The sequence below is a fragment of the Rousettus aegyptiacus genome, unplaced genomic scaffold (assembly GCF_014176215.1).
Source record: "Rousettus aegyptiacus isolate mRouAeg1 unplaced genomic scaffold, mRouAeg1.p scaffold_m13_p_16, whole genome shotgun sequence".
In the NCBI taxonomy this organism is placed as follows: domain Eukaryota; kingdom Metazoa; phylum Chordata; class Mammalia; order Chiroptera; family Pteropodidae; genus Rousettus; species Rousettus aegyptiacus.
In genome coordinates this window covers 34,608,828-34,636,322 of record NW_023416291.1, presented here as the reverse complement: position 1 = coordinate 34,636,322, position 27,495 = coordinate 34,608,828, and the positions used below count along the sequence as shown (strand labels likewise).

General features: G+C 47.3%; 1 protein-coding gene across 4 annotated transcripts in view; it reads left to right on the top strand.

Moving 5' to 3' along the window:
• The window catches only part of INSR (insulin receptor), a 116,874-nt gene that overhangs the window by 58,655 nt on the left and 30,724 nt on the right, over nucleotides 1-27,495 (top strand). For all 4 annotated transcript variants that reach the window (XM_016163087.2, XM_016163086.2, XM_016163089.2 and 1 more), the window contains exons 3-10: nucleotides 9,087-9,408; nucleotides 14,391-14,539; nucleotides 15,577-15,721; nucleotides 18,548-18,762; nucleotides 19,706-19,832; nucleotides 20,845-21,095; nucleotides 22,366-22,533; nucleotides 26,299-26,500. In XM_016163087.2, the coding sequence (XP_016018573.2) occupies nucleotides 9,087-9,408; nucleotides 14,391-14,539; nucleotides 15,577-15,721; nucleotides 18,548-18,762; nucleotides 19,706-19,832; nucleotides 20,845-21,095; nucleotides 22,366-22,533; nucleotides 26,299-26,500 (1,579 nt within the window). The remainder of the gene's footprint in view (nucleotides 1-9,086; nucleotides 9,409-14,390; nucleotides 14,540-15,576; nucleotides 15,722-18,547; nucleotides 18,763-19,705; nucleotides 19,833-20,844; nucleotides 21,096-22,365; nucleotides 22,534-26,298; nucleotides 26,501-27,495) is intronic.

The following is a 27,495-nucleotide window of genomic DNA, read 5'->3' as shown; positions in this document are numbered from 1 at the left end:
TGGGATGCAGTAATGAGACAGACAAGGCCCTCTCCTTCATGGGACTTACCTGTCTCTTTTGTGCCTCCTAAGAGAGAAGAGCAGTGTCTTCATCCATTTCTGCACCCCAATGCCTAGAAAAGGCCATATCCAGGTGGGCTTGTATTAAACTCACAGTGTAACTCCATGATGCCACATCCAGTCCCAGTCTCCCTGGGAGACCTGGGTTGAGGTTTGAGCTTTGGCCCTGCTGCTTGCTAGCTGAGCTGGCACTATTAGCAAAGCAGCCCTCTGTACCTCAGTTCCCCCATCAGTAATGGAGATGGCTGTTTGAATAACAGGATTAATAAGATCTAATTAGTTGAGTGTTGTATGCTGCAAATAGAATCTCCATTTTAAAGTGTATTCATGGAGGATGAGAGGATTAGAGATAATGCCCATTCACTACCTTGGTTTACTGGAATTGCAAATACAAGTGCTGCAGTCAGGTTTGAAGCCTTCAAATGCATGGGGAACATTGGGTGGAGGGCAGCTCCCCCAAAAGAGCCTGTTAAGTTTTTTAAAGAATATAATTAATTCATGAGTATTGATTGCCCTTGGTGTTCTGGGCGACTGGTGGCTGGAGATATGGGGGGGGGGGTAGGGTGCCCTACCCTGGGGTGCGGACCCACCCTCTGCCTAATTTGAGTGATCTTGCTTTGTGACCCTGGCGAACTGCTGCCCCTCTCTGGGCTCCTCCCGAGTGAGGCCTGGGGCCAGGGTGCCCCTCGGCTCTCCTGGGCGCTGCCAGGTGGTGACTCGATCTCCCGGGCACACGCCCAGCTCCGCGCGCGTGGCCTAGGCCACCCGGTGGCTGCTTAGGGCGGCCAGCACACTGGGTTTTTCCTTTTCTTTAATTGTTTCCAAAGTTCCATCCTTTGTAAGCCCGCCCGGCAGGCTCCGTACCCCCCAGCGGGCCTTCTGGGGAGCGCAGCGCAGACTGCCCAGCGGCGGTCACAGCCCCCGCGCCAGCTGGGCGAGGGGAGCCCCGCGCGCCCGGGGCGGGGCCAGCGCCCCGTCAGAACGCCCGCCCATTGGCTGAGCGCGAGGGCGGCGCTGTGGCCGTCGCCACTGCCCGGCCCGGATTCCATGGAGCGGAGTGTGCGGTGGCCAAGGCTTTGTGTGGCGCCGTCTCTGCTCGAGGGGCGGGGCTTCTCCCGCCCCTTGAACGCACACACAGTTGCCCGGGATCTGACCAATCCCGAGGCTGCCTTGACGGGAGGTCCCGTGGGACTCCGCCCCCTTTCTGGCCTGCGCGTTTGTATTTCTTCATGGAGCTCTGCAACTCGATTCCAAAAGCATCTGTAAAGCGAGTCTGTTTGCGCGTGGGGGCGGCACTGTCAGGGGAGGAAAGGTGGGAGCTTTGGGCTTCAAGGACCCGCGCTCCTGCGGTCACCGCCTCTCGGGGATCGCAGACTTGAAAGGGCGTCTGTTGACAAATTCACCCCCGCCGCCCCCTACTTCTTTAAATCATTTTCTAGATTCCAGTGGGAGGAGTTTCTCTGCAACGTGCTGCCCGCGCTCCGGGGTGCTCCGGGAACTCGAACCTTAGCTGTCAGGGTCCCAGTCAGGGTCAGGGGCTGCGGTGGGAGAGAAAATATTTGAATGGAAACAAAGTAAATCATTTCGAGGAGTTTATAAAATTCACACTTTCAAGGGAGAGCCCTGGGGCACTGCGGTGAATGTGTCTGCAGACCCATGACGCAAGTGTTCCGTTTGGAAATTTCTGGAAAGCAGTAATTTTTGGAATAATAAATCTTGAGGGTTTTTTTTTTTTTTAAACTACAGGCTTTGGAAAGAAATGTAACAAAATGTTATTAACATGTCGTGCTATGGAAACATTTAATAGTGGGTTTTGTTTTTGGTTTTGTTTTGTTTTTAGCATGAACTTTGAAAGACAAAGAAAAACAAAGGGGGCCCGTAGTTTTGTACGCCTGTCATTTATAATGGGGCGCCGGGTTTGTCTCTCCCGCTATTCCAACCTTTAACTTCGCTGTGGATAAATTGGTAACTTTTAATTTTAGGTTTATGTAAAAATTGCAAGAGTTATACCTAGATCCATCAAATGGTTACATATTGCCCTATTTGGTTTATTGTCTCTCTAATGTATTTGTGCACACACATTATATACCTGCATATTTTTTTTCTGAACCTCTCGAGAGTCAACTGTAGGCATTGCCCCTAACCCTTAATTCTTCAGTGGATATTTTCTAAGAACAAGAAAATTCTCATATACAACCACTGTGCAATAATCGAAATCAGAAAATTAAAACTGATGCAATATTTTAATCCACTGTCTTGGCTATAAATCTCATTCGTGTGTGAATGTTGTCCAGGTTCCAGTCTAGGCTCACACTTGGTATTTAGTTCCCTTGACTGTTGATGTTGTTATAAGGCAGAAATCATCTTAAGAGAACCTTTGAAAAAGGTCTCATTGGTGCCTTTCTGTCAGCTATTCTTACGTAGTCACTACTGGAATATCTGGGAGGTAGAATTATATAACTGATTAATAACATTAATTGTCTAGCAGTTTTTTATAAAATCTGCTTCCAAATATATGTCAGTTTTAAAAGGTTAATATACATCATAAACAATGAAAATCCAGTTTGCTCCCCACAGGCAGTCATTGGGCATGTTTCTTGTGGCCCTTGCAGAGGGAGGTAGATCCCATATGTCTTGCCTTTATTCCCCCACCCGTTTTGAGTTTTAATTTACGCACATTCACCCTTTTGGTATAAAGTTCTGCAAGTTTTGACTGACACAGTCATGTAACCACAACCACTGTCAAGATGTGGTGGGTGCATCATCCCCCCAAATTTCCCTGTGCCCGTTTGCAGTCAGAGCCTCCCTAGTTCCAGCCCCTGGCGACCCTTGATGCAGCTGTCCACTGCTCCTATAGTTTTGCCTTTTCCATGATGGTATGTAAAGGGAATCATGTACTGTGTAGCTTTTGAGACTGGCTTCTTACCCTCAGTATAATGCATTTGAAATTCATCCCTGTTGTCATGTGGGTGGGAGCACTCATTTTTTTTTTCTGTTGCTTAGTAGTGTTCATTCTGTGCATGTGCACTGTTTGTCCCCAGTGACGGGACACTGGGATTATTTCCAGCCTGAGGTAATTATGAAGGTAGCCACTGTAAACATTCCCATACAGGTCTTCGTGTGAACTTTTTTTTTCTTTTCATTTCACCTGGTTGAACCCCTCGGTCGTGTGGTCAGGATAGGAAGTATATGCTTAACCTTACATAAAACTATCAAACTAGTTTCCAAACTGCTGTCGCATTTTGTATTCCCAGGATTTGTGTTTCTTCCCTTTTCCACCAGTGAGTGCCCTCCAGACGCTGCCCTGCGCTTGCTTTCCCACTCACCGCTGTCTGGGATGTGCCTCCAGCACCAGGTTGCGCAGAGCCACCTCTTTTTTTGTGGCTGCGTCCTATTCCCCCTCCTTGATCCACAGTAGTTTGTTTACACAGTCTACTGCTATGGACCTTTAGATTGTGTCCAGTCTTTTGTTGTTGTAAACCCAACTGGTTAATGACCTCCATGGCGGAGAATATCTTCGTCCAGGTGTCTGTGTGCCCAGATCCTTTCTTTTTTGCAGGTTAATCCCTAGAAGTGGAAACATTGGGTCAAATCGGACTTGTCCCCTTTGCTTTGAAGCACCTTTCTCAAACAAGTTGGTGTTTTTTGTAGACTTCTCCCAGGCTGGCTGGTGTAGCTGGGTGGGGACATGCACCTACTTTGGAGGCCCAGCCAGAGGATTCTGACATCCTTCCTCCTTCACCAATTTATGAAGAGGTCAGTTTTTGGTCTTCTCAGCAAGGTATAGTGAAATGCCTCTGGAGGTGACAGTTTTAGGAAGGTGGTGGCAGCTTCTGCCAGTGGAAGACAAGGCTTTTGGAAACTGTAGAGAGAGTTGGGAAGAAATTGGGGCCAGCAGCCCAAGGCAGCTTGGGAGTGGTGGATGGATGGCCAGGCAAGGAACTTGAGTGTTTGGAGGGACAGGGCTGGTGCTGGCCATCCCCTGGAGGCCTGGGCAGTTCTTCCCTACACACAGGGCACGCACCTGTGCTTGGAAGGTTGACGGCTCCTGATTGCTTGGTGTTTTCTTGAAAAGGCTGCCATCTTTCCTGGCAGAAACAGCACGGGGGTGGTGGCCCTCTGTGACTGGGCTGCCGGGACTCATTTGGTGTCTACAACAGGGAGCAAGACCAGGGGCACAGGGAGAGGAAAGTCAGCCCCCTCCGACATCGGCCGTTTTTTCATCTTGCACAGCACGTGGTTTTCATAATTCAGCCTGGGGTGGGGGTGGGGGTGAGGAGCGGCCATCCTGAGCACGTGTCTATTAAGATAAAGTACTTGGAAACAGTGGGAGAGACACCCGGGGTTAGCTTATCATTATCAAAGTTTAATTTTCTTCAAAAGTTAAAAACAGAACTCTTAGGGGGAAAAAAAGGAAAGAACACTTGTCAAGAACATTTTTAACCCTTTAGTGAGGGGGCCAGCGGGATGGTAAAGCCGAAGCATTTACAATGACTGAAATAGGATTGCAGAGTTAGGTACGGGGCAGCTTGATGTCGTATGGGACAATATGACTGCTATTTGGGGAGCTTATCTCTTTAATCAGATAAAAATGGTTTACAGTGTGTCTGTCTGTAAGTTGACATCAGCTTCCCCGAGTCTAGGCCCTAGTAGAAACAGTAAATCAACCATAGGTACGCCTCGCTGGGTAAGGGGGATGGCAACTACTTTTGTAAATAGTTTTATTGGACACAGTGGGTCTGGGGCTGCATTCACGCTGCAGCCACAGACTGGACTAGTTGCAGCAGAAACCGTGTGGCCCCGATATTTGCTTTGTGACCCTCTACTGAAAACGTTTGCCAGCCCCTGTGCTGGAGAATGAAATAGTTCTCATGTGGGCCTTTTAGGCAGGGCCCTGGCATAAGATGTAAAAGCCCTGTGGTCAGCCTCGGGCCTGTTTGCTGGCCTTGCATCTTTTTTCTCAGCATTGTCTAGGCCGGAAGGCTTATGTGTTTGGGAAGTTTTTGTTAGGTCTTTGTTGACACCTCTTCTGAACTTTAATGACTGACCCTGAGATGAGGCCCAGCCCAGGAAATGGGCCACTTCCTACTCTCACGGTGACCTCCCAGCAGGTGGGGTCTGTCATTGTTGTCTGCCTTGTGTGTATTGCTTCCTGCCATTGAGTTTAAGCCCTTGCGGTCCCATTAAGAGTAATGATGATGTTAACACCCACAGTAGCTAACTGATCTCACACTTATAGAGTGTCTGTCAGAGAAGCCAGCGCTTTACCCGCATCGGCTTGTTTAGTTATGAGAGGGAGTGAAGGCACTTTTGTTACCACCCGTGCTTTGCAAGTAAGGAAGCCAAGGATGCCGTTTGTTCCTCATGAAACCTTCACAGTGTTTCCCGCAGGGCAGCGGGCACACGTCGCTGAGGCCCAGCACCTGCTGCCCCTCCCTCTGGGCTGCGTGGTCTGTGGGGATAGCCGTCTTTCTCTAGACTTGGGAAATCAGATTCAGAGCCAAAAGATTGAAGGAGGTTCCACTTTGGACCCCAATGTGTCAGCCCAGCCAGTCTTCTTGCCTTCGTGAAATGGACATACTATTACTTAACCCCTTCCTGCTGGGATCTTTGTTGGCATTAAGCAGCTAATGGGTGGTATGTGAACCCTACAAAAGCTACACAGACATTGGTGGGTTAATGCCCCTCCTATTACAGCTCCCTAATTCTTTCTGGATCCTTGGAGGAAATAAGAGTATGCACTGATGCGTAGATGCTCCAGATTTTACATGTGGTTTTCAGGGTGTTTGTGGAGCTACTGCAACTGGGAATTCTTGCAGGAATTCTTGAGCTATGGGCTAAAATTGAGGGACTTGGAAGTGCTCCATCACCCCTCCTTTTGCCTCCTCTCTAATTGGACATGTGTCTGCTGAGCTCCTGCTGGGTACAACGAGTGCACAGCTCTGACCCCTAAGCTCCCCTCTAGCCAGTCAACAAACACCTAAGGTGATTTTTGAGAGTGATAAGTGCTATAAGAAAAATATAACAAGATAATGTGCTAGAACATGGCTTGAGAAGGAAGGAATGACTTGCAGTGGGGAGCTCAGGGAAGGTCTTTCTAAGGTATTGAGACCTGAAGGACGAGAAGGAGCCAGTCATGAGAGGATAAGGGGTAGGGTGCTTGAGCCAGCTAGAACAGCACATGCAAAGATCCTGAGGTAGGACCAAGCCTGTGTATGTGGAAGCCAGAAAGGAGGCCAGGTGGCTGCTGCCTGGTGCTGGGAGGTCTCAGAGAGGCCGGCAGGCAATGATCCACATATAAGACCTATTGACCTTGACAAGGAGTTTATTTTTATTCTCTAAGATGCTATTGTTCAATGCAAGCACCACTTGTGGTTATAAAAATTAAAATTAAAATACAATTAAAAGTTTGGTTCCTCAGTAGAAATTGCAACCCTGTATATTCTTGGCAGGAATGTAAAATGGTACAGCCACCATGGAAAACAGTATGGTGATTCCTCAAAAAATTAAAAATTGAATTACCATGTGAATTAACAATTTTGCTTCTGGGTATATACGTAGAAGAATTGAAAGCAGAGTCTTGAAGAGATGTTTGCACACCCATGGTCATAGCAGTATTGTTCACAACAGCCAGAAGGCGGAAGTGACCCAGTCTCCATGGTCGAATGAATGGATCAGTGGAATAGTATTCAGCCTTAAACAGAAGGAAATTCTGAAGTTCTGATGTATGTCATAACATAGACGAACCTGGAGGACATTATGCCAAGTGAAATAAGCCAGACACAAAAAGACACATGACGCGTGATTCCACTCACAGGAGGTCCCCGAGGAGTCAGATTCATAGAGACAAAGTTGATGGCAGTGCAGGGGAGGAAATGGGATGTGAGTGTTTAATGAGGACAGAGTGTCAGTTTGGGGAGGCGAGAAGGTTCTGGAGATGCATGGTGGGGATGGTTGCACAACACCATGAATGTACTTAATGCCACAGAACTGTATACTTAAAAACGGCACAGTTTGCACTCTGTGTGTTTTGCCACAGTTGAAACAAATGTGGTTCCTGGCTGAGCTCACCACCGGCCACAGCCACAGGGGACAAGCGGCCACCATGGTGGACGGCGTGCCATTCCTGTCATCGCAGGAAGTTCCACGAGATGGTGCTGCTCATGTGTGAATGTGGCTTCAGGGGACACTTCTGGTCCCTGGGCCCAGTCCTTGGAGCCCACTTGGGCGTGATGTTTGATGTGGTGATTGGAAGGCCCGGGGGTTTGGAGTCTGACATTCTCCAGTTCCCAAATCGCCATTCAAGGCGTGCAGGGAGTAAGTGAGGACAGGCTCCATTGTGGCTGAAGTCTCCAGCCCTGGAGATGCCATCTGTCCACGACCGCCTGGGATGCTCATCGAGGGCCAGGGCAAATGCTGAGGGACCGGAATCAAGGGGTAATTAGTAAGCCACGGGGAGTGAGACGTCAGGAGAAGGGGGATGTTGACAAGCTAGAGGAAGCGGGCAGAGTCCAGCCTTCGGTTGCATGGAACAGGAAACTCCCTCCAGCCATGAAATCTATGCCCAGCATGGCCTCCAGCCCCAGAGCCCTCTCCTTCCTGCTCAGTCGTGATCGGTTATTATCGGTTATTATCTCCTTAGGCTCGCTGCAGGAATGCATCTCCCCTTACCTCCTGCTCAATGCTTGTTGCTATCCAATTAATTACACATTGTGTGTTTAAATAGCTAATACACCGTCTCCCTTAGACCCCATGCTCCTGAGGGCAGGGTCTGCTTCCACTTTGTTCCTACAGAGGCTGCGGTATCTGGATCAGTGCACGCAAATGTCTGTGGAAGCAGTAATTGACCTTTGGGTGATTTGTTTAACCATTTCGTGCCTTAGTTTCCCCATTTGTAAAATGGAGGAAATGGGGACAATGATACATCCGTTTACACCAGGATTGCAGTTGTATGCTGGAATTGGCTTGCTAGAGCTGGTTGTTTACTTTTCAGGAAATTTGCGAATTGGGTGTTGCGCAAGCTGTCATTAAAATTTAAATAATATAAATTTATAATTAAATTGTGTTAAAAACAAAGGTAATAAATACTCAAAGCTCCCCACTTCCTACTGATCTCCGTTTCCCTTGTCCGCTTTGCTTTCTGAGGTTTCAGTTCCTCTTGGTCTACAGATAGTGTATGGAAAATGCCAGAATTAAACAATTTATACATTTTAAATTGTGCGCCACTCTGGGTGGTGCACGAAAGTCTTGTGCCGCATGGCTTCGTCCTGCCCGAGCCGAGAATCGTGCCCCCGTCCGGCGCGTCGCTGCCCACTGACCGACCACTCGCGCATCTGGGTGACGACATGGACTCTCCTGGTATCGCGTGCATGTGTCAGTCACCCTCCTTTTACTTCACGGTGCCGCCTCCATGTAACTTTTCTTACGGTGTATCGCTGTAAGTGTTCTCTTGCTATTAGTTATTGTTGTTTATCTCTTGCTCTTGCCTAATTTATAAATGAAACTTGATCGTAGATGCACACATGTGCAGGAAGAAGCATGGCATGTGCAGGGATCGCTGTCGTTCGTGGTTTCAGGCGTCACTGGGGGTCTTGGAACGCATCCCTCACAGATATGGGGAGGGGTGACTGTGTTTATGCTTTTGGGACTCTTTGCTACTCTCGCATCTCCATGGTGGAAATGCCATTTATGCTGTGCACCCATATGTCTCTTACCCGCCCAGTGGTCAGGAGCTTCAGGTTGGTGGCATTTACACTGTGGAAATTGGAAGATGCTACAGGTTAGAGCCTCTCTGTCTCCTCTTTGAAGCAGTTGTTAAACATTTATGAGCACACTATTGGTTTGGGGGCTTAAATGAGTTAAATCTTTTGTTAATGGGTTTGTGCCCGGCGCGTAGCTCGCGCTGTAGACGTGTGGCTGTTATTGTTATTATTTTGTTTGGCTTGTACTCCCTAACCCAACATTGCTGTCTGTGCAGACAGGAACTGGGCAAAGCCGTTGACCAGCTGTTTTCTTTCTCTCTACAGTCTGCCCGACCATCTGTAAATCGCACGGCTGCACCGCCGAAGGCCTCTGCTGCCACAGCGAGTGCCTGGGCAACTGCTCTGAGCCTGGCGACCCCACCAAGTGCACAGCCTGCCGCAACTTCTACCTGGACGGCCGGTGTGTGGAGACCTGCCCACCTCCGTACTACCACTTTCAGGACTGGCGTTGCGTGAACTTCAGCTTCTGCCTGCACCTGCACGACAAATGCAAGAACTCTCGGAGGCAGGGCTGCCACCAGTATGTCATCCACAATAACAAGTGCATCCCTGAATGTCCCTCCGGATACACGATGAATTCCAGCAAGTGAGTCCTGGGCGTGGGTACCGCGGGTTGGGGGCTGTGAAGAGGAGAAGGGACACAGGGCTGGCAATGGAGGTACTGCCTGTTAAAACTGCACAAAACCAGAGGTCAGTGATGATGAGTGAGGGAGCTGTGTTGACCAGCAATAAGCTAGGTCTCTGGGATGCCATTTGAAGCCTCCTGTTTTGGTCCTGGCCTTTAGAGCAGGAGTCAACAAGCTTTCTCAGTGAAGGGGATGCATTTTGGCCTCTTGTACATGATTTTTAAAGCTTTCTGTGCTCAGCCTTGGGAATAGGAGACATATAGACAGGAGCCCTTGGCTGCCTGTAGAACCCTTCACATTTACAGGACTGTCCCCACTGACGTGGCTGCCTGGTTTCAGCCAAGATGAAGCTCCGGTTTCTTTTTTTATGTTTTCTCTGATCTGGAGCCGGACAGTGTGCTGAGGAGGAAGAGACTTGGTTCTCAATTATTCCCAGGGCTTTGTTGTATTTTGAAGCGCAGTGCCATGAAACCATTTCCTACCATTTGGGTGAGAAGTAGCAGCGTTTTCTCTCTTTGGCGTGAGTCAGATGTCCCACACACATCACAGACTTTTTGTTCATGTTGTTAGTTTCTTAGATGAGCTATTTTGGTGTCTTGGGGCTGTAACCAAGTTTTAAAAATCTGTTTCCTGGTTTTTGTGTTTGGAAAAAAAAAAAAAACCTCCACAGAACAACACAAAAACAAATCAGAAGCAGACGCATGCTGAGGAGCCTTGGGCTGACCTGCTTATATGAAAAATCTTCCTCTTCAGACTTGAGAATTAGCCAATCAAGAGTGTTCTGGTGGGAAATTTTATTCCCTGGGTAGAGGGTAGGAAGAAAAACAATCTTTATTTCAGTTCTTAAGAGCCTCTCTTTGAGTGTTTGTGAAACCTGCAAGTACAATATGTTTTGTTTTATTCATTTTTGATAAAACCTGTCATACGGCTTTGTTGACCAAAAATAGGTGATATAAATCACTTTGGTGTGCCAGACAGAGCTGTTTTTCTTTTTGGGAGCCAATTTGTCAGTAAGGTTGGGAAAGTGACTATATTCCTTTTGCTTCATTTCTGGATTTGTTCGTTTGAAATGAAGTGTGGCTATTAACATCTGGTAAGATGTTTGTTTAACGTTGGCTTCAGTAAAAGGTAGTGCCCCCTCAGCATGACTAAGGCCTGAGAAGCGTGGCAGCTGCCTCCGTCACCTTCTGACCGTGGTGTCCCCAGAACCAACGCCGCAGGGAATAGCCACGTCCCGCGGTGCCCATGGCCCCTACCGAGTGAAAGAGGGCAAAGCGAGAGATGCTAATTACGACCCAGTATGGCACTGTGGTGCTTTGTAGGTTTTTAAAAAATTAGTTTTTCTTTCTGAAGCCTTTGTTTTATTTTGTGAAAGACATTAGTACCGTCGCATTTTCTCACGCGATCTGCTACCAAACAAGACCAGATATGCTTGCTTCCATGCTTGCGGCTTTGCCAGGAAGTAGTTCTCGATGTGTTTGGAGCACACATGGGTTCATTAAAAGGTCTCCTTGTCCCTGGTCACCCCGAGATACCTGGCGGGAGCACTGGGTGCTCGTTCCTGAGATGGGGAGGACTCGGTATTCGGGGTGAATGTTCAGTGTGGACGGGTGCAGGGCATCTCTGTTTCCCCGAGAATGCTCTGCCCCTTGCTCTTAGCATGCCAGCTTCTTCTTGTCATCCAGGTCACAGCTTACAAGTCACTTCCTCCGAGAACCCTTCCCTGTCTGAATTAGCCATCCAGCTACTTTTTGGCCCATCACTCAGTTTTAACTTTTTGTGACATTTCCCACTAGCTGATATTTTAATCGTAATCTTACTAATATTCCCCAACAAGACCATATGCTTCACGAACGTATCAGTTAGTCATGCGGCAAACAAACCACCCAAGAACTTAGTGATTTAACTCTCATTTATGGTTTCTAATGATTTCGTGGGCTAGGTCGACCCTGACCGGCTGGTATAGGATAGCCTCTCACGGCTCAGGTGGGTGGCTGAGGCCTCTGCATGGGGTTTCTCATCCCGGTCGCCAGGGAGGGCATGCTTCAGTGTGCAAGCACTTTTCAAGCCTCTGCTTACATCACATTTGCTAATGTCCATCAGCCAAAGCGATTCGTATGGCCAAGACCAAATTCACTGCATGGGTAAACAGACCCCGCTTCTCCATGAGAAGGCTGAGAAGAACGTGTGGCCATTTGTAATCTCCCACACGGAGAGTCGATTGTTTTGTTCATGCATGTGTACCTGTGGCTTAGAGCAGGCGTTGGCGAAGGTCCAGATAGTAAATATTTTTGCCTCTGAAGGCCATATGGTCTCTGCTGTAGCTCCTCTACTCTGTCCTTATAGAGAACAGCCTTGGATGATCCATAAACCAATGGGTGTGGCCGTGTATAATGTTATTTACAAAAAACAGGTGGCCGGCTGGATTTGGCACATGGGCCGCACTTCGTGGACCCCTAGCTTTGAGTGTCACCTGTCACATAATACATGCTTGGTGAATGTTTGTAGAACCAACGAAACGATCCAAGCATTTGGTCAGATTCTGCTTCCGCCCCAGCTGTCCTGGTACCACCTAGGCGTGCTGCACTACAATTTGACGCTAACCACCTGGCTATAAATTTGGGGGTTCCCACAAACCCTTTGGGTTCAGTGATTTGCCAGAACTCACAGAACTAAAATAAAGCTGTACCGTTTATTCTGTCAGTACCAAGCCGACTGACAGTAGGGCCTTAGGAATGCCTGCCTTACCCCCCCCGGCACACGTCACTCCCAGTGAGCCCCACAGACATACCCCACGGGGGCTCCTGTTTATGGCTCAAGGTTCTTATTATGATCACAGGACACACTTCAGCAAGAAACCATAAGGGAACTTTGAAGAAAGAGATTTATTACTCATAGGCCCTGAAGGGTACATGGTACACCTGTGGGCCACCCAGCAAGGTCATGGGGTGGCAGAGAGAGAGAGGGCGGGGGACGACCCTGGGGCTCTGCCTATAATAGGATCTGGGGTGGGGCATCTGTGGTTTCCTGGATTCTTTATTGGCCAACTTGAAGCATAAGAGCAGGAATTAGGGTGCTGGAAGGGAGAAGTGGGGTCACCCAAGTGGTCAGTTGTCTAGGTGACCCAGAGCTTTATGTGAGAGGGTCCTTCATGGGTGGGAGCAGCCCGATTCCTCCTCTGGTGGTTTTGCCGGTAGCTGTATATGTGCTGGTGTTGTGTTTATTCTAGAAGGATGTCTTTCGAAATGGATGCCTGGGCAATCAGAGTGCTCACTGGCAGGCATTTACACTGTGGACACTTAAAGCACAGCTTTGTGTTTCAGTGTCCGGGTGCTGTAGGGCGGGGTCTGGGAGTGTTTGGACACTGAGCCGGCGTCGGGGGCGTCACCTTCCTGGCACGTCGAGTGTTTGCCGGCCAGAAGAGCCCACTGAGATGGAGTCCAGAGCTTTGCTTGGGCTTCGTTTCCTGTTATGACCGATTGACCAGGAGACGAGCTCTGTCTCCAGCCCCGCTCCTCTCTCTCGAGGTCAAGTGGCTAAAATGCCCAGCCCTCTAACCACATATTTGGTCTTTTTGGTGACCAGCCCTCATCCTGAAACGACACAGGGACCAGCACAGGTCACCTCATTAGCATAATGAGGATGCTCCTATCACTCGGGAAATTCTAAGAGCTTTTAAAGCTCTGAGCCAGGCTCTCGGACAGAGACCACCTATGCTCTTCGTTTTACCCCCATCACAAAGATGGTTCTGAAGAACTGGATACACAAGGGTGTGGAAATAACAGTAGCAACAATACTGAGAATGAAAAGTGGTCCTCACAGCAGTGCCTAATGGTTTTTGTTTTCTGTGTGCCAAGTGCGTTAGGCATTTGTATATCGTTTAGTCCTCATCTCCACCTGCAAGAGTGGGTACTGTCATTTCACAGGTGAGGAGACTGAGACTAAAGCATGTAACAGTTGGGAATGTCAAAGTCGCTTGTAGCAGAACCCCAACCCAAACTGGCCGAAGCAAGATTAAAGGAGTTTATTGATGTCTATAACTGAAAAGTTCAGGGGATAGCTTCAGATCACCCGTATTCAGGAACTCAAATGATGCACATGAGATGTTTCTTTTCATTCTTGGTTTTATTTCTCCCTGCCTTGGTTTAGTTCTCAGGCAGTCTCAGGCAGTCTCTCTCTGACTTCCTGCCCCAGGCCAACAATATAGTAATGCGCTCTTAAAAACAGGCTGCAGGCAAGCGGAGCAAAAGTCTGCCCCAGGCACCCTCCGTCAGCTATGAGGTCCTGTTGTAGCTATGGGCACATCAGACCCCACACAGAACAAGCCTCCTGTCTCCATGGAGTGACAGCCTGAGTTCTGCCACCCTGGGGTGCCAGCAGTAGTTCTGGCACTTTGGCATAGCAGCAAAGTGAGTCCCACATAAGGCCCACCAGCTTGGCATTGTTCTGTCACCATGGTAACTCCAGGGGTCCCATCCATTCGCGTGATAGTGTGAGTCCCATCGCCACAGGGTGCAGTGTGAATCCTACAGGTCTGGAGTAGAGCAGGAGCCCGTCATGTGGGGGAAAAGCCTTAGTCTCCTGACTTTAGAGTAATGCTATAGGACCTGCCTCCGTGGACAAAGGGCATAAGCCTGTCTTCCTAGGTGGTAGGTCTTACCATGGGCGTTTTGCCCTCCTCCCTCCAGGGGGCAATGCTTTAGCTGTCATGCCTTCAATGGGGGTGCTATTGGGATTGAGTGGGTGGAGCCCAGGGATGCTGCTCAGCACCCTTGGCGTACAGTACAGCCTCCCACAACGGAGAGCTCTTTGGCCCCAAGTGTCAGCAGTGCTGTGGGTAATGGCGGAAGTCCCGTCGCTTGAGACCCTGTGCAATGTGCCGTCTACCTGGTGTACAGGGGTCCTGTGTGCCCTGACCCTTCTCTCTCTGCTCTTCCCTTAGCCTGATGTGCACTCCGTGTCTGGGCCCCTGTCCCAAGGTCTGTCACCTCCTGGAAGGCGAGAAGACCATCGACTCGGTGACGTCCGCCCAGGAGCTCCGAGGCTGCACTGTCATCAATGGGAGCCTTATCATCAACATTCGAGGGGGCAGTGAGTGTGTGGGGGGGAATGGCCTGCTGGGGTCCACCTTCCCTGTGAGCAGAGAGGGAAAATGGTCAGATTCTGCTTCATGCTACTTAGGGGATTTTAAGACTGTCTTGAGTGGTTCTCTGATCAGCAGAGTCAACCAAACGTTTGCTTCCAAACCTGAAATCTGCATTTCCTGCACTTGAGATTCTGATTTTCCATGTTGGGAACTGGGGCATCTGGAATTTGTGTTTTTAACAATCAGGCAGCACGCCCTGTTGCAGGTCTGGGGACTGTGTCTTCCGAAATACTGTCACAGGCAAAAAGGCATTTCTTTGTTTGTTTATTCAGCAAACATTTGTGGAGTACTCACAGTGAACAAGGCAAAGTCCGTGCATGATGGATCTTGCAAATAAGCAAGTCAGTGTCTAATGTAAACCCAGGTGGGCGTCCTCGATGAAGGGAAGCAGAGCAGAGGAGGAGAGGGAGTGGTCGCGGGTTGGCAGCTTTTCTTTATAAAGAGGTCGTGTAATAAATATATTCAGCATTGTGGGGCAGAGGTTGTATCATCATTACTCACCTCTGCCCAATGGGCATTGCTCTGTTCCAATAAAACTTTATTTACAAAGCGTGCAGACTGGGTTTGTGAGCCTCTGAAACAGAGAATAAGGCGGTTGCTCTTTTAGAAGAGTTTCCAGTGAGAGGAGCCATGCTTTGGGTTAGCGACGAAGCAAACCAAGCAGATGGAGGGGACAGTGATAGTCTGGGCCAAGGAGATGGCCAGGCAAAGTCCTGAGGCAGGAGTGTGTCTGGTCTGTTGAAGGGACTGGGAAGACCCACGTGTCTGGAGGAGGGAGAGCAAGGGATGAGAGGAGACAGAGAGCAGCGGTCACTTGTTTAGGGACTCGTCCACTCTGTAGTAAGGGGTTTGGACTGTATTTTAATTAAGTATGGTTCATTTTGAGCAGATTCATTTGTAATTTAACTCCTCATTATGAGAAATTATGGGAAGATTAAAATATTTATGTAAAAACTCACTTGATATTCTCTCCCTTTCTTAGATAATCTGGCAGCTGAGCTGGAGGCCAACCTCGGCCTCATTGAAGAAATTTCAGGGTATCTGAAAATCCGCCGTTCCTACGCCCTCGTGTCACTTGCCTTCTTCCGGAAGCTGCGTCTGATTCGGGGGGATACCTTGGAAGTCGGGTATGTGGGTCTTGCTTCTGTGTCTGTGGCTGGAATGCCAACTAGGAAGTTTGTGAGTTAGAAAAAGTTAGGAGTTTTTGCCAGGACATGGAAACAACCTAAGTGTGGTAAAGAAAATGTGGTATATATACACAGCAGAATATTATTCATAAAAAGGAAGGAAATCCTGCCATTTGTAACAACACGACAACGTGGATGGACTTGAGGGTATTATACTCAGCGAAATAAGTCAGATAGAGAAAGGTATGTACTGTATGACCTCACTTATATGTAGAATCTAAAGAAAAAAAAACAACAACAAAAAGTCCAAGCTCATAGATATAGGGAACAAGTTGGTGGTTGTCAGAGGCAAGGGGCAGAGGCAGGCAAAATGGATGAAGTGTATCAAAAGGCACAAGCTTCCAGTTATGAAATAAATAAGTCCTGGGGATGTAATGTACAGTATGATGACTTTAATAATACCGTACTGTATATTTGAAAGTTGCTAAGAATCTTAAAAGTTCTCATCACAAGAAAAAAATTTTAACTATGTAAGATGATGGGTATTAACTAAGTGTGATAATCATTTTGCAGTATATACCTATATTTAAGTATTATGTTGTACACCTAAAACGAATAATGTTATGTGTCAGTTATATCTCAATAAAACTGGGTGGCAGGGATAGAAAAACTTAGGATTTTTTTTAATTGAGGTATAATTGATTATAATGTATTAGTTTCATGTGTATAACATCATGCATGGTTTGATATTTGTATACATTGTGAAATGATCACCAGAATGAATCTAGTTAACATCTGTCACCACACAGTTACACAAATTTTTTTCTTGTGATGAGAACTTTTAAGATCTACTCTCTTAGCAGCCATCAAATATAGTGTTAACCATAGTCACCATGCTGTAACTTAGGGGTTTTTAGAGCCAAAAAACATTTATCAGGAGAAGGTGCCTAGAGAAAAATTGAGAGGAAGGGATATGTGTTGGAACATGTTTGAAGATCCAGCCCAGGACGGTGATGCCCCTTTTACAGTCACTCTTAGAAGTCGCAGGGGGTACACCCTAATGTTGTGCCCTCCAGAGGCACCGTTGGGAAGGAAATAGGGTGTCTGTCTGGCGCTCTGGGCTTCCGTGTGAGCTGGCCTAAGCAGGAGCCTCCAGTCGAGGCATCTGGAACTTTCTCACTTCTTAGCCCCCTCGGTGCTTCCTGCACCTGCACCTGTTCCTTGCTGAAATCTCAGTTCGAGCCCATAGGGTTCTACCTCCTCAAGATATTCTGCTGGCCTCCCTCAATTTCCTCCCCCATTCCTCTCCCAGGCTCCCCTGCTTCCACTTGCCTCTGAGAGTTGGTGTCATGAGCTCCCAGTCCTAGCCATCTCTCTAGTGACAGCCAGTGCTGAGACCCTCAGCCCCCAAGCTTGTCTCCAGCTGGGTGACCCCCAGGAGCCTCAAATGCAACATATACAAAACGGAACTCCCCTTCTTGCCCTGGTTCATCCTTATTTCTCAGATCCGCACTCCTAGAGGTTACACTGACCTTGTTTCAGATAGTGAAACAACAGAAATCCAGACCAGCTATGTTTCATGTAGATACGATGGACTCACAGACAAGAAGTCTGAGGAGGCCTGTCCAATAATGCCATCAAGGATAAGACCCAAGTTTTTTCCATCTTTGTGTTCCTCAGGGTCACGGGATGGTTGCCTCACCCTCAGCCTTACATCTATAGAACCAACGGGAACGGAAAAAGGGACAAAGGTGTATGCCAGTTGAGACTGTCTCTTTAAGAAAGTCTTGCCTGGAACTTCCCACACTCCCACCTCCAACATCGATTTCTGTTTATATCTCCTTGGCTGGAACTGAGCCATGTGGCAGCAAGAGAGTCTGGGAGAGCGAATATTTACCTTTTTTAGTCTGCACATTAGAGGAAGGCAAGGGGAAAGGAGGGTTGCAAATGGTTTCTGAGAAGCCATCCACAGAATTGTTTAGACTACCATCTTGAATCACCAGTTCATGTTGATTTTTCTGCCCTAAAACTACCTTTTTGTTGAAGTTTAGACCTTTCATTTGGATTATTCCAGTGTGCATCCTAGACCTAAACCAGTGCTGTCCAACAGAAATTTAATGCAAGTTGCATATGTGACTTTAAATGTTCTAGTAGCCAAATTTAGAAAACTTTAAAAGAAATAGGTGAAATGAATTTTAATGATGCATTTTGTTGCTTTCAGTTTTATCACTTGCAGTTAAGACAAACAAAAACTCAGACACAGACAATAGTATGGTGGTTACCAGAGGGGAAATGGGGTAGAGGGAGGTAGAAAAAGGTGAAGGGGGTCAAATACAGCGTGACGGAAGGAGACTGATTTTGAGTGGTGAACACAGAATGCAATACACAGAGGATGATGTATTATAGAATTGTGCATTTGAAACCTTTGTAATTTAACAACAACAAAAAATAGAAACCTTTGTAATTTTATTAATCAGCGTCACCCCATAAATTTAATAAAATTTAAAAATAATTGAAACAAAAAATAATACATTTTACTTAACCTATGACATCCAAAGTGTTATTTCAACTTAGAACCAACAGTCCAATGTAGTCTTACTCTCCTACCCTACAAGGTGGAGCTCAGACAGCTTCCCCACGCCATGAACACTTTCTCAAGGTCTGTCGTCCCTCCCCTCCTCCCCCGCATTCACACTCACTGTGTATGTGTCAAGCAGGTGGTTAGGGCTGGGTCTATAGGGCTGAACAGGATCCACTCCAGCTATGGCCCTGCCATCTTGGAGCTGGAGGTGACAAGATGACCGACTATGGTGTGTGTTTCCGTAGGAACTACTCTTTCTATGCCTTGGACAACCAGAACCTGAGGCAGCTGTGGGACTGGAGCAAACACCACCTCACCATCACTCAGGGGAAACTGTTTTTCCACTATAATCCCAAACTCTGCTTGTCGGAAATTCACAAGATGGAGGAAGTTTCAGGAACCAAGGGGCGCCAGGAGAGGAACGACATTGCCCTGAAGACCAATGGGGACCAGGCATCCTGTAAGTGGTGATGCCCTGGTTCTTCCGGCCCGTGGACCAGATGACGTGGCTCCTTGCCCCTCCCCCACCTCAGTGGTCCCCAGGGAGCTCGAGCAACTGTGTGTGTGCTAGGGTTTCTGGTACACTGAGGACCAGTGTTGTACATCTCGACTCTGTGCCTGCTGCACCGGAATCAGTGCCTGATACTGGAAGATGCCGCATACGCATCGAATGTATGAATGAATGAATGACACCTCCTTATGTACGGCCTTGACTCAGATACTACGGCAGGTTTTGCAGTTGCTATGACTGGAGACTGTCGGCCGACTGCCCTCCTCTGACAGGTTCTCTCTTAAAGGGATATCTGAACATCGAGCTGGGTTTCTTTAATACTCACATGCGGGTTGGTTCCTTGTGGCTGGATGTGGTCCAAGCTGTGGGAATTCAGGGGAGGGAGAGAGTGTGGTTGGGGTGGAGCTTGAGGGAAGGCTTCTGTTCCAGGCAGAGGCAGTTACTCGCTCCTTGACATCATCTGCCCAAGGCATTGTCTGTCCAAGGCATAGTATAGTGATCTGCATACTCTCTAAACTCACTTAGTGTGTGCTCATTTGCACAGGAGTTATGGCTTCTCACGGGTCAGGCTCAAAAGTCCATATGCATAACAAAATCATGTCAGGACAAATATGACTCCTGAAAGTCCCTAAATATTGGCCAGTTGTCCTTCTCACATTGGCGCCAACCGCTGCTCTTCAGTTGAGCATCTGGCCAGGTAATTGGCTGGAGGAAGGGGCCCACTTCCACGTGCAGTTCTTGCCTCTGAACGTGGGGGTGAGACTCGTCCTCAGAGCAGGAGGTTGAAATTTCCCTTCTCATGGATACTCTTGGGGGCAGAGAACCCCCACTTTGGGCTGAAGCAAATTATTAAATACTGATATTGCTTCCTTTTTTCTTTAAACTTTTCTAGGTGAAAATGAATTACTTAAATTTTCTAACATTCGGACATCTTTTGACAAGATCTTGCTGAAATGGGAGCCGTACTGGCCGCCGGACTTCCGAGACCTCCTAGGCTTCATGCTGTTCTACAAAGAGGCGTAAGTAGAGGGTAGAGAGGTCCGCGTGTTGCCCAAGTGCTCAGCTGTTCCCCCCGAGGCTTCTCTCTCTCTTTCCCATTTGCAGAATAAATATCACAGGCTCCTTTTTATGATCACAGTCAATGGTGTACAAAGTCAGTCATGTTCCCTTTTGTGAAAAGCCAGAATCAAGTGGACAGGTTTCTTTTGGAGGTTCAGAGTGGCCAGTTTCCTATAGCAATATTCTACTTTCCCTCTTATATGTACATCTCACCAGACGTCCTCAACAAATGTCACTCAGTCTGCTTAATAGGTTTAAAAAATAATCTATTTTGTATTTTTCCAACATTTAAAAAATTGTGGTAAAAATTGACCATTTAAACTGTTTTTAAGCATCCAGCTCAGTGGCTTTAAGTACATTCATTAGGCTGTGTAGCCAACCCCACCATGCATCTCCAGAACTTTCTCATCTTCCCAAACTGATATTCTGTCCCCATTAAACAACACCTGGGCACTTTGAGTACGTGACTGTGCTGAAATTTTATGGGAAGATAATGAAAGTGGTGATAATGTTAAATTCAATAATAGCTCCCTCTCAAATCGTGTGCCGAGAAGTTGCACGTATTCTCTCGTGTAATCTTATCCATAACTAACGAGGTAGCTGCTGTTATCATTATCATCATCATTGTTATTGGGAAGTAATATTATTTATTAAATCTTATTTAATATTATTTGTTACTTACACTTTATTTAATATTTCTTAGAATTATATAATACATAATAAAATATATAATTGTATAATATTAAGTAACTAAAACTTTGTTATTAATCAATGTTATTAATAGTAAATAATATTATTATTGAGACATCAGAAGAGATGGTTCCGTTCTCTTCAGCTGTTTTTCTGTCGTCATCCCTTGTGGCGTAAGGCTGGTGAAGAGGATGCAACCCTATAGGATATGATTTCCCTTGGCTGCATCTCAGAGCGATAGCTGAATAATGGTAACTGCTTTCTCCTATTTCACTTCTAAAGCCCTTATCAGAATGTGACAGAGTTCGATGGGCAGGATGCGTGTGGCTCCAACAGCTGGACGGTGGTGGACATTGACCCACCTCTGAGGTCCAATGACCCGAAGTCACAGAGCCACCCCGGGTGGCTGATGCGGGGTCTGAAGCCCTGGACCCAGTATGCCATCTTCGTCAAGACCTTGGTCACCTTTTCTGATGAACGTCGCACATATGGGGCCAAGAGCGACATCATCTATGTCCAGACAGATGCCACCAGTAAGTATTCGGTATGAATATGAATTTGTGCATGAATCGGACGTCTTGTCTTTAACAAGCTGATATGGTGATGTTGTATGAAGTGCTTTTTTTGCATGGTCATTGGCTTCTGAAAGAACTGGGTGCTGAGCTTTATAATTTCAGAAGATAACACAGTAGCAGTCATTCGCCTGGGCAGTTTATATCTTTCTTCTTCCCGTTGTGGAACGTTTTCAGATCATCACAAAAGTAGAAAGAAGAGTGAATCCCATGAACCATCTCCCAGCTTAAACAGTTATTAACAGTTGGCCTTTTTTATTTCATCTTTGTACCCCTTGCCCATCCCGTCCCCCCTTTTTTTTGGTAGGGGGGGAGGGGGAGAGTGGAGGTGCTACAATATTTCAGAACCATTTAGTTGTATTTATAAAGTCCAAGTCCTTCTTCAGCAGTAGTTCTCAGGGCTAAATGGGGTAGGGTGGGGGTCGGGGTGGGGGAGTCTGTCCCCTAGGGGACACTTGGTGATATCTTGAGACATTGTGGTTTTGATTGTGGAAGTGGTACTACTGGCATCTAGTGGGTGGAGGCCGGGGATGCTGCTCAACACCCTATGATACATGGGACAGGTCCCCACAACAAAGAATTGTCTGGCCCAAATGTCAGTAGTGCCAAGGGTGAGAAACCATGTCCTATAGGATAGAGTCCAAATTTGCCTTCTCACCCTATGTCCTCCAGTGATACCAAAGGACTTGCAGTTTCCAGAAACTTCCAGCTCCTAGGCCTTTGTACACACTGTGTCCTCTGCCTTGAGACCCCCACCTCCACCCCTCACCAAATCTCTTGTCCACCTCCATCCTCGAGGGAAGGTTTTGTGAAGCCCAACGCTGGTACATTTTGAGGGGAGATGTCAGATAAGCTGCCAGCTCAGTGACAGGATGGAATGGCGTCTAGCTGCCGAAATTTGCCATGTGACTGGGTTCAATTTGGGGTAAATGTTAACCAGAAAATGTGAGTTTGTCTGTCTCTTCACCACTTTCCCTTTCCCCAGTGCCTATCCAGTGCCCAGAACAGAGAGAGCTTAACACAGGGCTGGAGCTGGACAGATGTTTGTGGCATAAATGGATGAACGAATGGCTACACAATCTACATACCTGTAGTAGGAATGGACTGTAATTTTGTGACTCATGCCCTTGTTGGGTGAACATTCAGTGTCTCCAGTTTTCTCTGATGTTAAGTAACAGTTGGACAGCTTGCACCCTCCTCACAGTGGACCTGCTTTCTTTCTCCTTTCCAGATCCTTCTGTCCCCCTGGACCCCATCTCCGTTTCCAACTCCTCATCCCAGATCATCCTGAAGTGGAAGCCTCCTTCTGACCCCAACGGCAACATCACTCACTACCTGGTTTCGTGGGAGAGGCAGGCAGAGGACAGTGAGCTGTACGAGCTGGATTATTGCCTCAAAGGTGAGTGCAGGAAGAGGTGCGGGAGCAGCCGAGTTGACAGATGTCTGTCTGACCCGCTCAGCTGTGCTTCTAGCGAAACTCCTCTCCCCTGCGGGCTGGTGTGTGCAGTGGGCATGTGCACACTCTGCTCCTGCTCATAAGGACGCGCATGTGCACACACCATTTCTAAACATCACATGAGTATGCACGGTGAAGACCCATGTCGAAACTAGCTGTTTCCCAGGTCTTGGCACCACTTCCCTCTTGCATTTTCTCCTCCTTCCCCCATCTCCCTTTCTCCTCCCCCTCCCTTGTGGGTTGGTAGCTGTGTTAACTGCGCTAGCCCAGAAACACAGCATCCCATTTCGAGAGATGATTGACAAAGTCAGAGAAGGATTTTGGCCTCTGAATTTAGACCCTTAAGTTTTAAGAATTAGAGACAATAGGAGCAATCATCTATTTCCTCTTGTGCTATTAACAATTTATGCTAATATTTTTTTTTCAGTCTTTAATCTTATTTACTTAATGGGCTCCCATCTATGTACAGAAAAAAATTGCAAAAATATTCGATGCTTCAAGCTAGTTTGTATAAATTAGTTTCATTGTTTTAAAACTAGGTTTTTAAAAAAACCCATCAAACCGGAGAAACAGTCATTTTTTTATTTAGTTGTTTTTGTTTCATTGTATTTTTCTTGAGATTTTTTGAGTTAGCCGTATCCTCATTGCTTGACCTTGGGGCTGCTGGCGAGGAGTGGCAGAAGTGGGGAGCCCGCTGTCCGCCCTTGGCTGGACCTCTGACCTGCTGCAGGGCTATGGGCAAGTCACGGCACTTGTTACCCGCTGGCTCCTTTTGGGGAGAAGGGATAGAAGTCCAACTGATTGCCAGGAGCTGTCCCAGCTCTAGGATCATATGCTACGTGTTTGCCTGTGACCTCATTCCCCGCCTGAGCTGAGGGCTGCAAACCCGATTTATCTTCTCAGCTGCTTTTTAGAACTCAGAGCAAGTGCCGTTGTTGGCTCAGCTGCGAGCTCTTTGGTTGGCCCCGCAGCTGCCAGCGCGAGCAGCCTCCAGCAGCGGGCAGTCGGTGCTTTCCTTTTTTTAAAACAAAGAGCAACAACTTTTATTTTTTATTTTTACCCATTTTATTTTTTATTCTGGAACTCTAAATCTATCATCACAACATGACTAAGCATGGTTTTATGTCTAATGATCCCAGGATTTATGTAATTACAAATAAACTTCCTAAGGACAGATACTGTGTGATTCCATGCATGGGAGGTCCCCAGAGGAGTCAGATTCATAGAGACAGAGAGTAGATGGCAGGAGCCTGAGGGGCAGTGGGGGAGACGGGAGTTAGTGTTTAATGGGGACAGAGTGTCAGTTTGGGAAGGTGAGAAGGTTCTCGAGACACATGGTGGGGATGATTGCAGAACACCGTGAATGTACTTACTGCCACGGAACTCTATTCTTAAAAATGATTAAGATGGTAAATATTAGGTGTATTTTATCACAATTAAAAAAAATACACACACACAAGCAAATAAACTTAATTAACATGAAAAATAAATTTCTGTGACCAGTAGGGGCTTCCTGTTACTATTGCTAGTGGTCTTTTTTCAACTTTATTGAGGTATAATAGACAATCAAAATTTTAAGCTATTTAAAGCATGCCCTGTGATGATTTGATACATGTATACATTGTGATTGTGAAAGGACTCCTCCCATCTGGTTAACTCATCCATCACCTCGCATGCTATCTTTTTTTTTTTTTGCTGGGAAAATTTAGAGCATACGTTAACTTTAACATATTTAAATTATACAATAAGCCTTATTAACTGTATGGCTTTTTTTTATTGTGGTAAAATATACATAATATAAAATTTCCCATTTTAACCATTTTAAGTGTCAAATCAGTGGCATTAAGCACACTCACTTTGTTAGTAGCTGTCCCCACCGTCCATCACCAGAACTTCCTCATCTTCCCAAACTGACGCTCTGTTCCTATTAAACGCTAACTCCCCAGCCCCCTCCCCAGGTGCTGGCACCCACCGTCTACTCTGTCTGTGTGGATTTGACTGTCCGAGGTATGTCATTATACTTTATAGTCATAGAAAAACCATGTCACACAGTTGTGCTGAAAAGGGTAGCAGGTATCAGGAAGTTCCTTCCTCTCTAGAAAATTGTCAGAAACCCCCTTGCTAAGGAAATCCTAAGTTTCTTCCATCTATAATGCCGTCACTAGCCCTCCAAGAGTGAACCTGGTCAGGTTATTCCATGTCTATTAATAAACATAAGAAATGATTTTAAGAGTCCTTTGTAGGCTTTCAAAGCCGGGTAGTTACTTGGGCTTCTGTGTGGACACTCACACTCACAGGAAGGTCCTTAGAGCTCACTGTCTGCAGGATCCATTCAAGGAGAGAGGAGGGATGGAATTTCCTTTGTTCAGTTGACACTAGACAAGCACTGAGGGGCTGGTGGCAGGAGAGAGGACTCGAAGGGGCTGTCGTGGATTTGCCCATCGGAGTAGCGTGCCGTCTCGAGCCTGTGCCGGAATTATGGTTGTATGATTGGATATCAGCGGTCAAGACATGCCAGCTGTGGTACTAAACACAGCTTTGTATTTTTAAGACTGCTACCTTGAGAGGTTTTTTGTTTTTTGTTTTTTTTAAATTTACTTGCCTTTTCTATGCTTATTTGGACGTTTCCTTCCACCAGTCTCCTCTTGTGTCTTTAGTCCAGGGTTTCTCTACCTCGCCAGTGTTGACTTTTGGGGCTGGATAGTTCTATGAGGTGAGGGTGTCCAGCAGTGTCCCTGGCCTCCACCATCTGGATGCCCGCAACCAGTCCTGACAACCAAAACTGTCTCCAGACCTTGCCCAGTGTCCTGGGGTCATGAGTGGTACAGAATCACCCTCTGGGGAGAACCACTGCTTTAATCTGACTTCTGGATTCCCAAATGAGCTGTAGATTCCTTCTTTTGTGCTGCACAGCTTGATGGCTCAGTATAACCATCTGGTCTCTAAGCTGGACCCTTTAGAATTCCCTGTGGAATTCTGCTTGGCCCTCCTGTCTCTGTAGTTATGTGTTTCATTGGACTTATGGGCAAATTGATTGAATCATTCAACCATGACTTGGCATCCCTGTTCTTTTCTAACTCCACCCCCCACCATTCTCTCCCACAGCCTCGTCTAGCTACATTGGGTCTTAGGAGTCTTTCGACATGCCAAAGAAATTCCTACCCTAGCACCTTTGCACATGCTTTGTGCTCTTTCTGAACTGTTTTACATCAAGATATGTATGTGGCTCATTCCTTTATTCACTTAGTTCAGGACTGCTCAGTGATCACTTTCTCCAAGACCACCCATGAAAAATAGCATCCTCAGACACTCTCTGTTCTTTGATCCTGTTGTCTGACTCATGGCAGATGTGTGTATTAGTTTATTGTGTATTCCCCAAACCCCTCTCTGGCCCCTGTGCACTAGAATGTAAGTTCCATGAGGACAGGGACAGGCCTGGCTACCTTAAAACCTCCAGCCCTGTGGAGTTATGGTGTCCCATTGTGTCTGGAACATGTTGACATGCACCATCTTATTGATACTGACCGGACCCTCCAGTGAAAGGTATTACTTTTCACAGTAGAACTTGAACCCAGACCATGGCCCTGAGCTCTGTCCCCTGTGCCCAGCTGCTCTGAGAAGGTCCCCTTTGCTCTCTGTGTGTGTGTGTGTGTGTGGATGTGCGTTTCAGTGGGGAGGGTCAAGTCCACCTGCTCTGTCTCCCTGTAGGGCTGAAGCTGCCCTCCCGGACCTGGTCTCCGCCATCAGAGTCGGAGGGTTCCCAGAAGCACAACCAGAGTGAGTACGATGATGCCACGGGCGAATGCTGTTCCTGCCCCAAGACCGACTCTCAGATCCTGAAGGAGCTGGAGGAGTCGTCGTTCCGGAAGACGTTCGAGGACTACCTGCACAATGTGGTTTTCGTCCCCAGGTCAGGAGCCCTCATTGCCTTGGAGTGGAGGGTTGTAGACTAGGGGGACAAGGTGAAACGGGCCCAGAGGGTGGGCAGGGTCCATGCTGAGTCTCCTCCCACATGGAGGAAGGGATCTTGCAAATTCAACAGAACCTTGCCAGGAAGAGCAAATATTCACCAGAAGAGGGGGAGAGGTTTGCCTCCTGCTGTCTGCAGAGCCCTTCACTACAGCCTCCAGTCTGCATGGTCTGCATACGCATTCAGCATTCCCAGACAAGCTCCCTAGGATTGTGGGGGCCGGTCCCAAGATGTGCCTGCCCAGCCTAGGCCCAGGCTTGAGTTATCGTAAGGTTTCAAGCTCAGGGCATTCTTTCTTTCTTAAAATCGCTGTAACCTGAGCCTTCTGGAACAGCATATTCAAAGCCCAGAGACCTCTCCTGTTTAATACGTCGAGTTTGCTTTAGTGAGTGAGGGGACTGATTTTTCACCCGTTTTCTCCTTTAAGCAAAGACATTTAGGCAGAAGGCGAGTCTGTGGCTCACAGGTTATGCCACCTCTCTCATTGCCTCAGTTTACTCATCCATAAAATGGAGATAACGACAGTTCCTGTCTTTTAGGATAATGAGGTTCCAGGAGTCATGTGGGAGTCTCAGCCTTGACACTGCTGCCGGTTGGAGCCAGCTCGTTCTCGGCGGCGGGCTGTCCTGTGCATTGTGGAGTGCTGGGCAGCATCCGTGCCCCCTCCCAATGCCCATGGCACCATCTGTGTCACATTAGTTCGTGAATCTTTACACTCCCCCATGAGGCAGATGCCAGCTCCCTTATGTGGGTCCAAAGCCTGTGTTTCTGAGCTGACGAGTGACTCGCCCCAAGTTGTGGCAGCAAATGTACAAAGTAGGCTTTGAACTGCCTCTTGCCTCTTCACCCCTGACCTCTCCCCTCCCCCTTAAAGTCTCCAGCAGACCGTTACCCAGAAATGTCTCATACAGTTGACCATTTCAAAAGTGGATCGA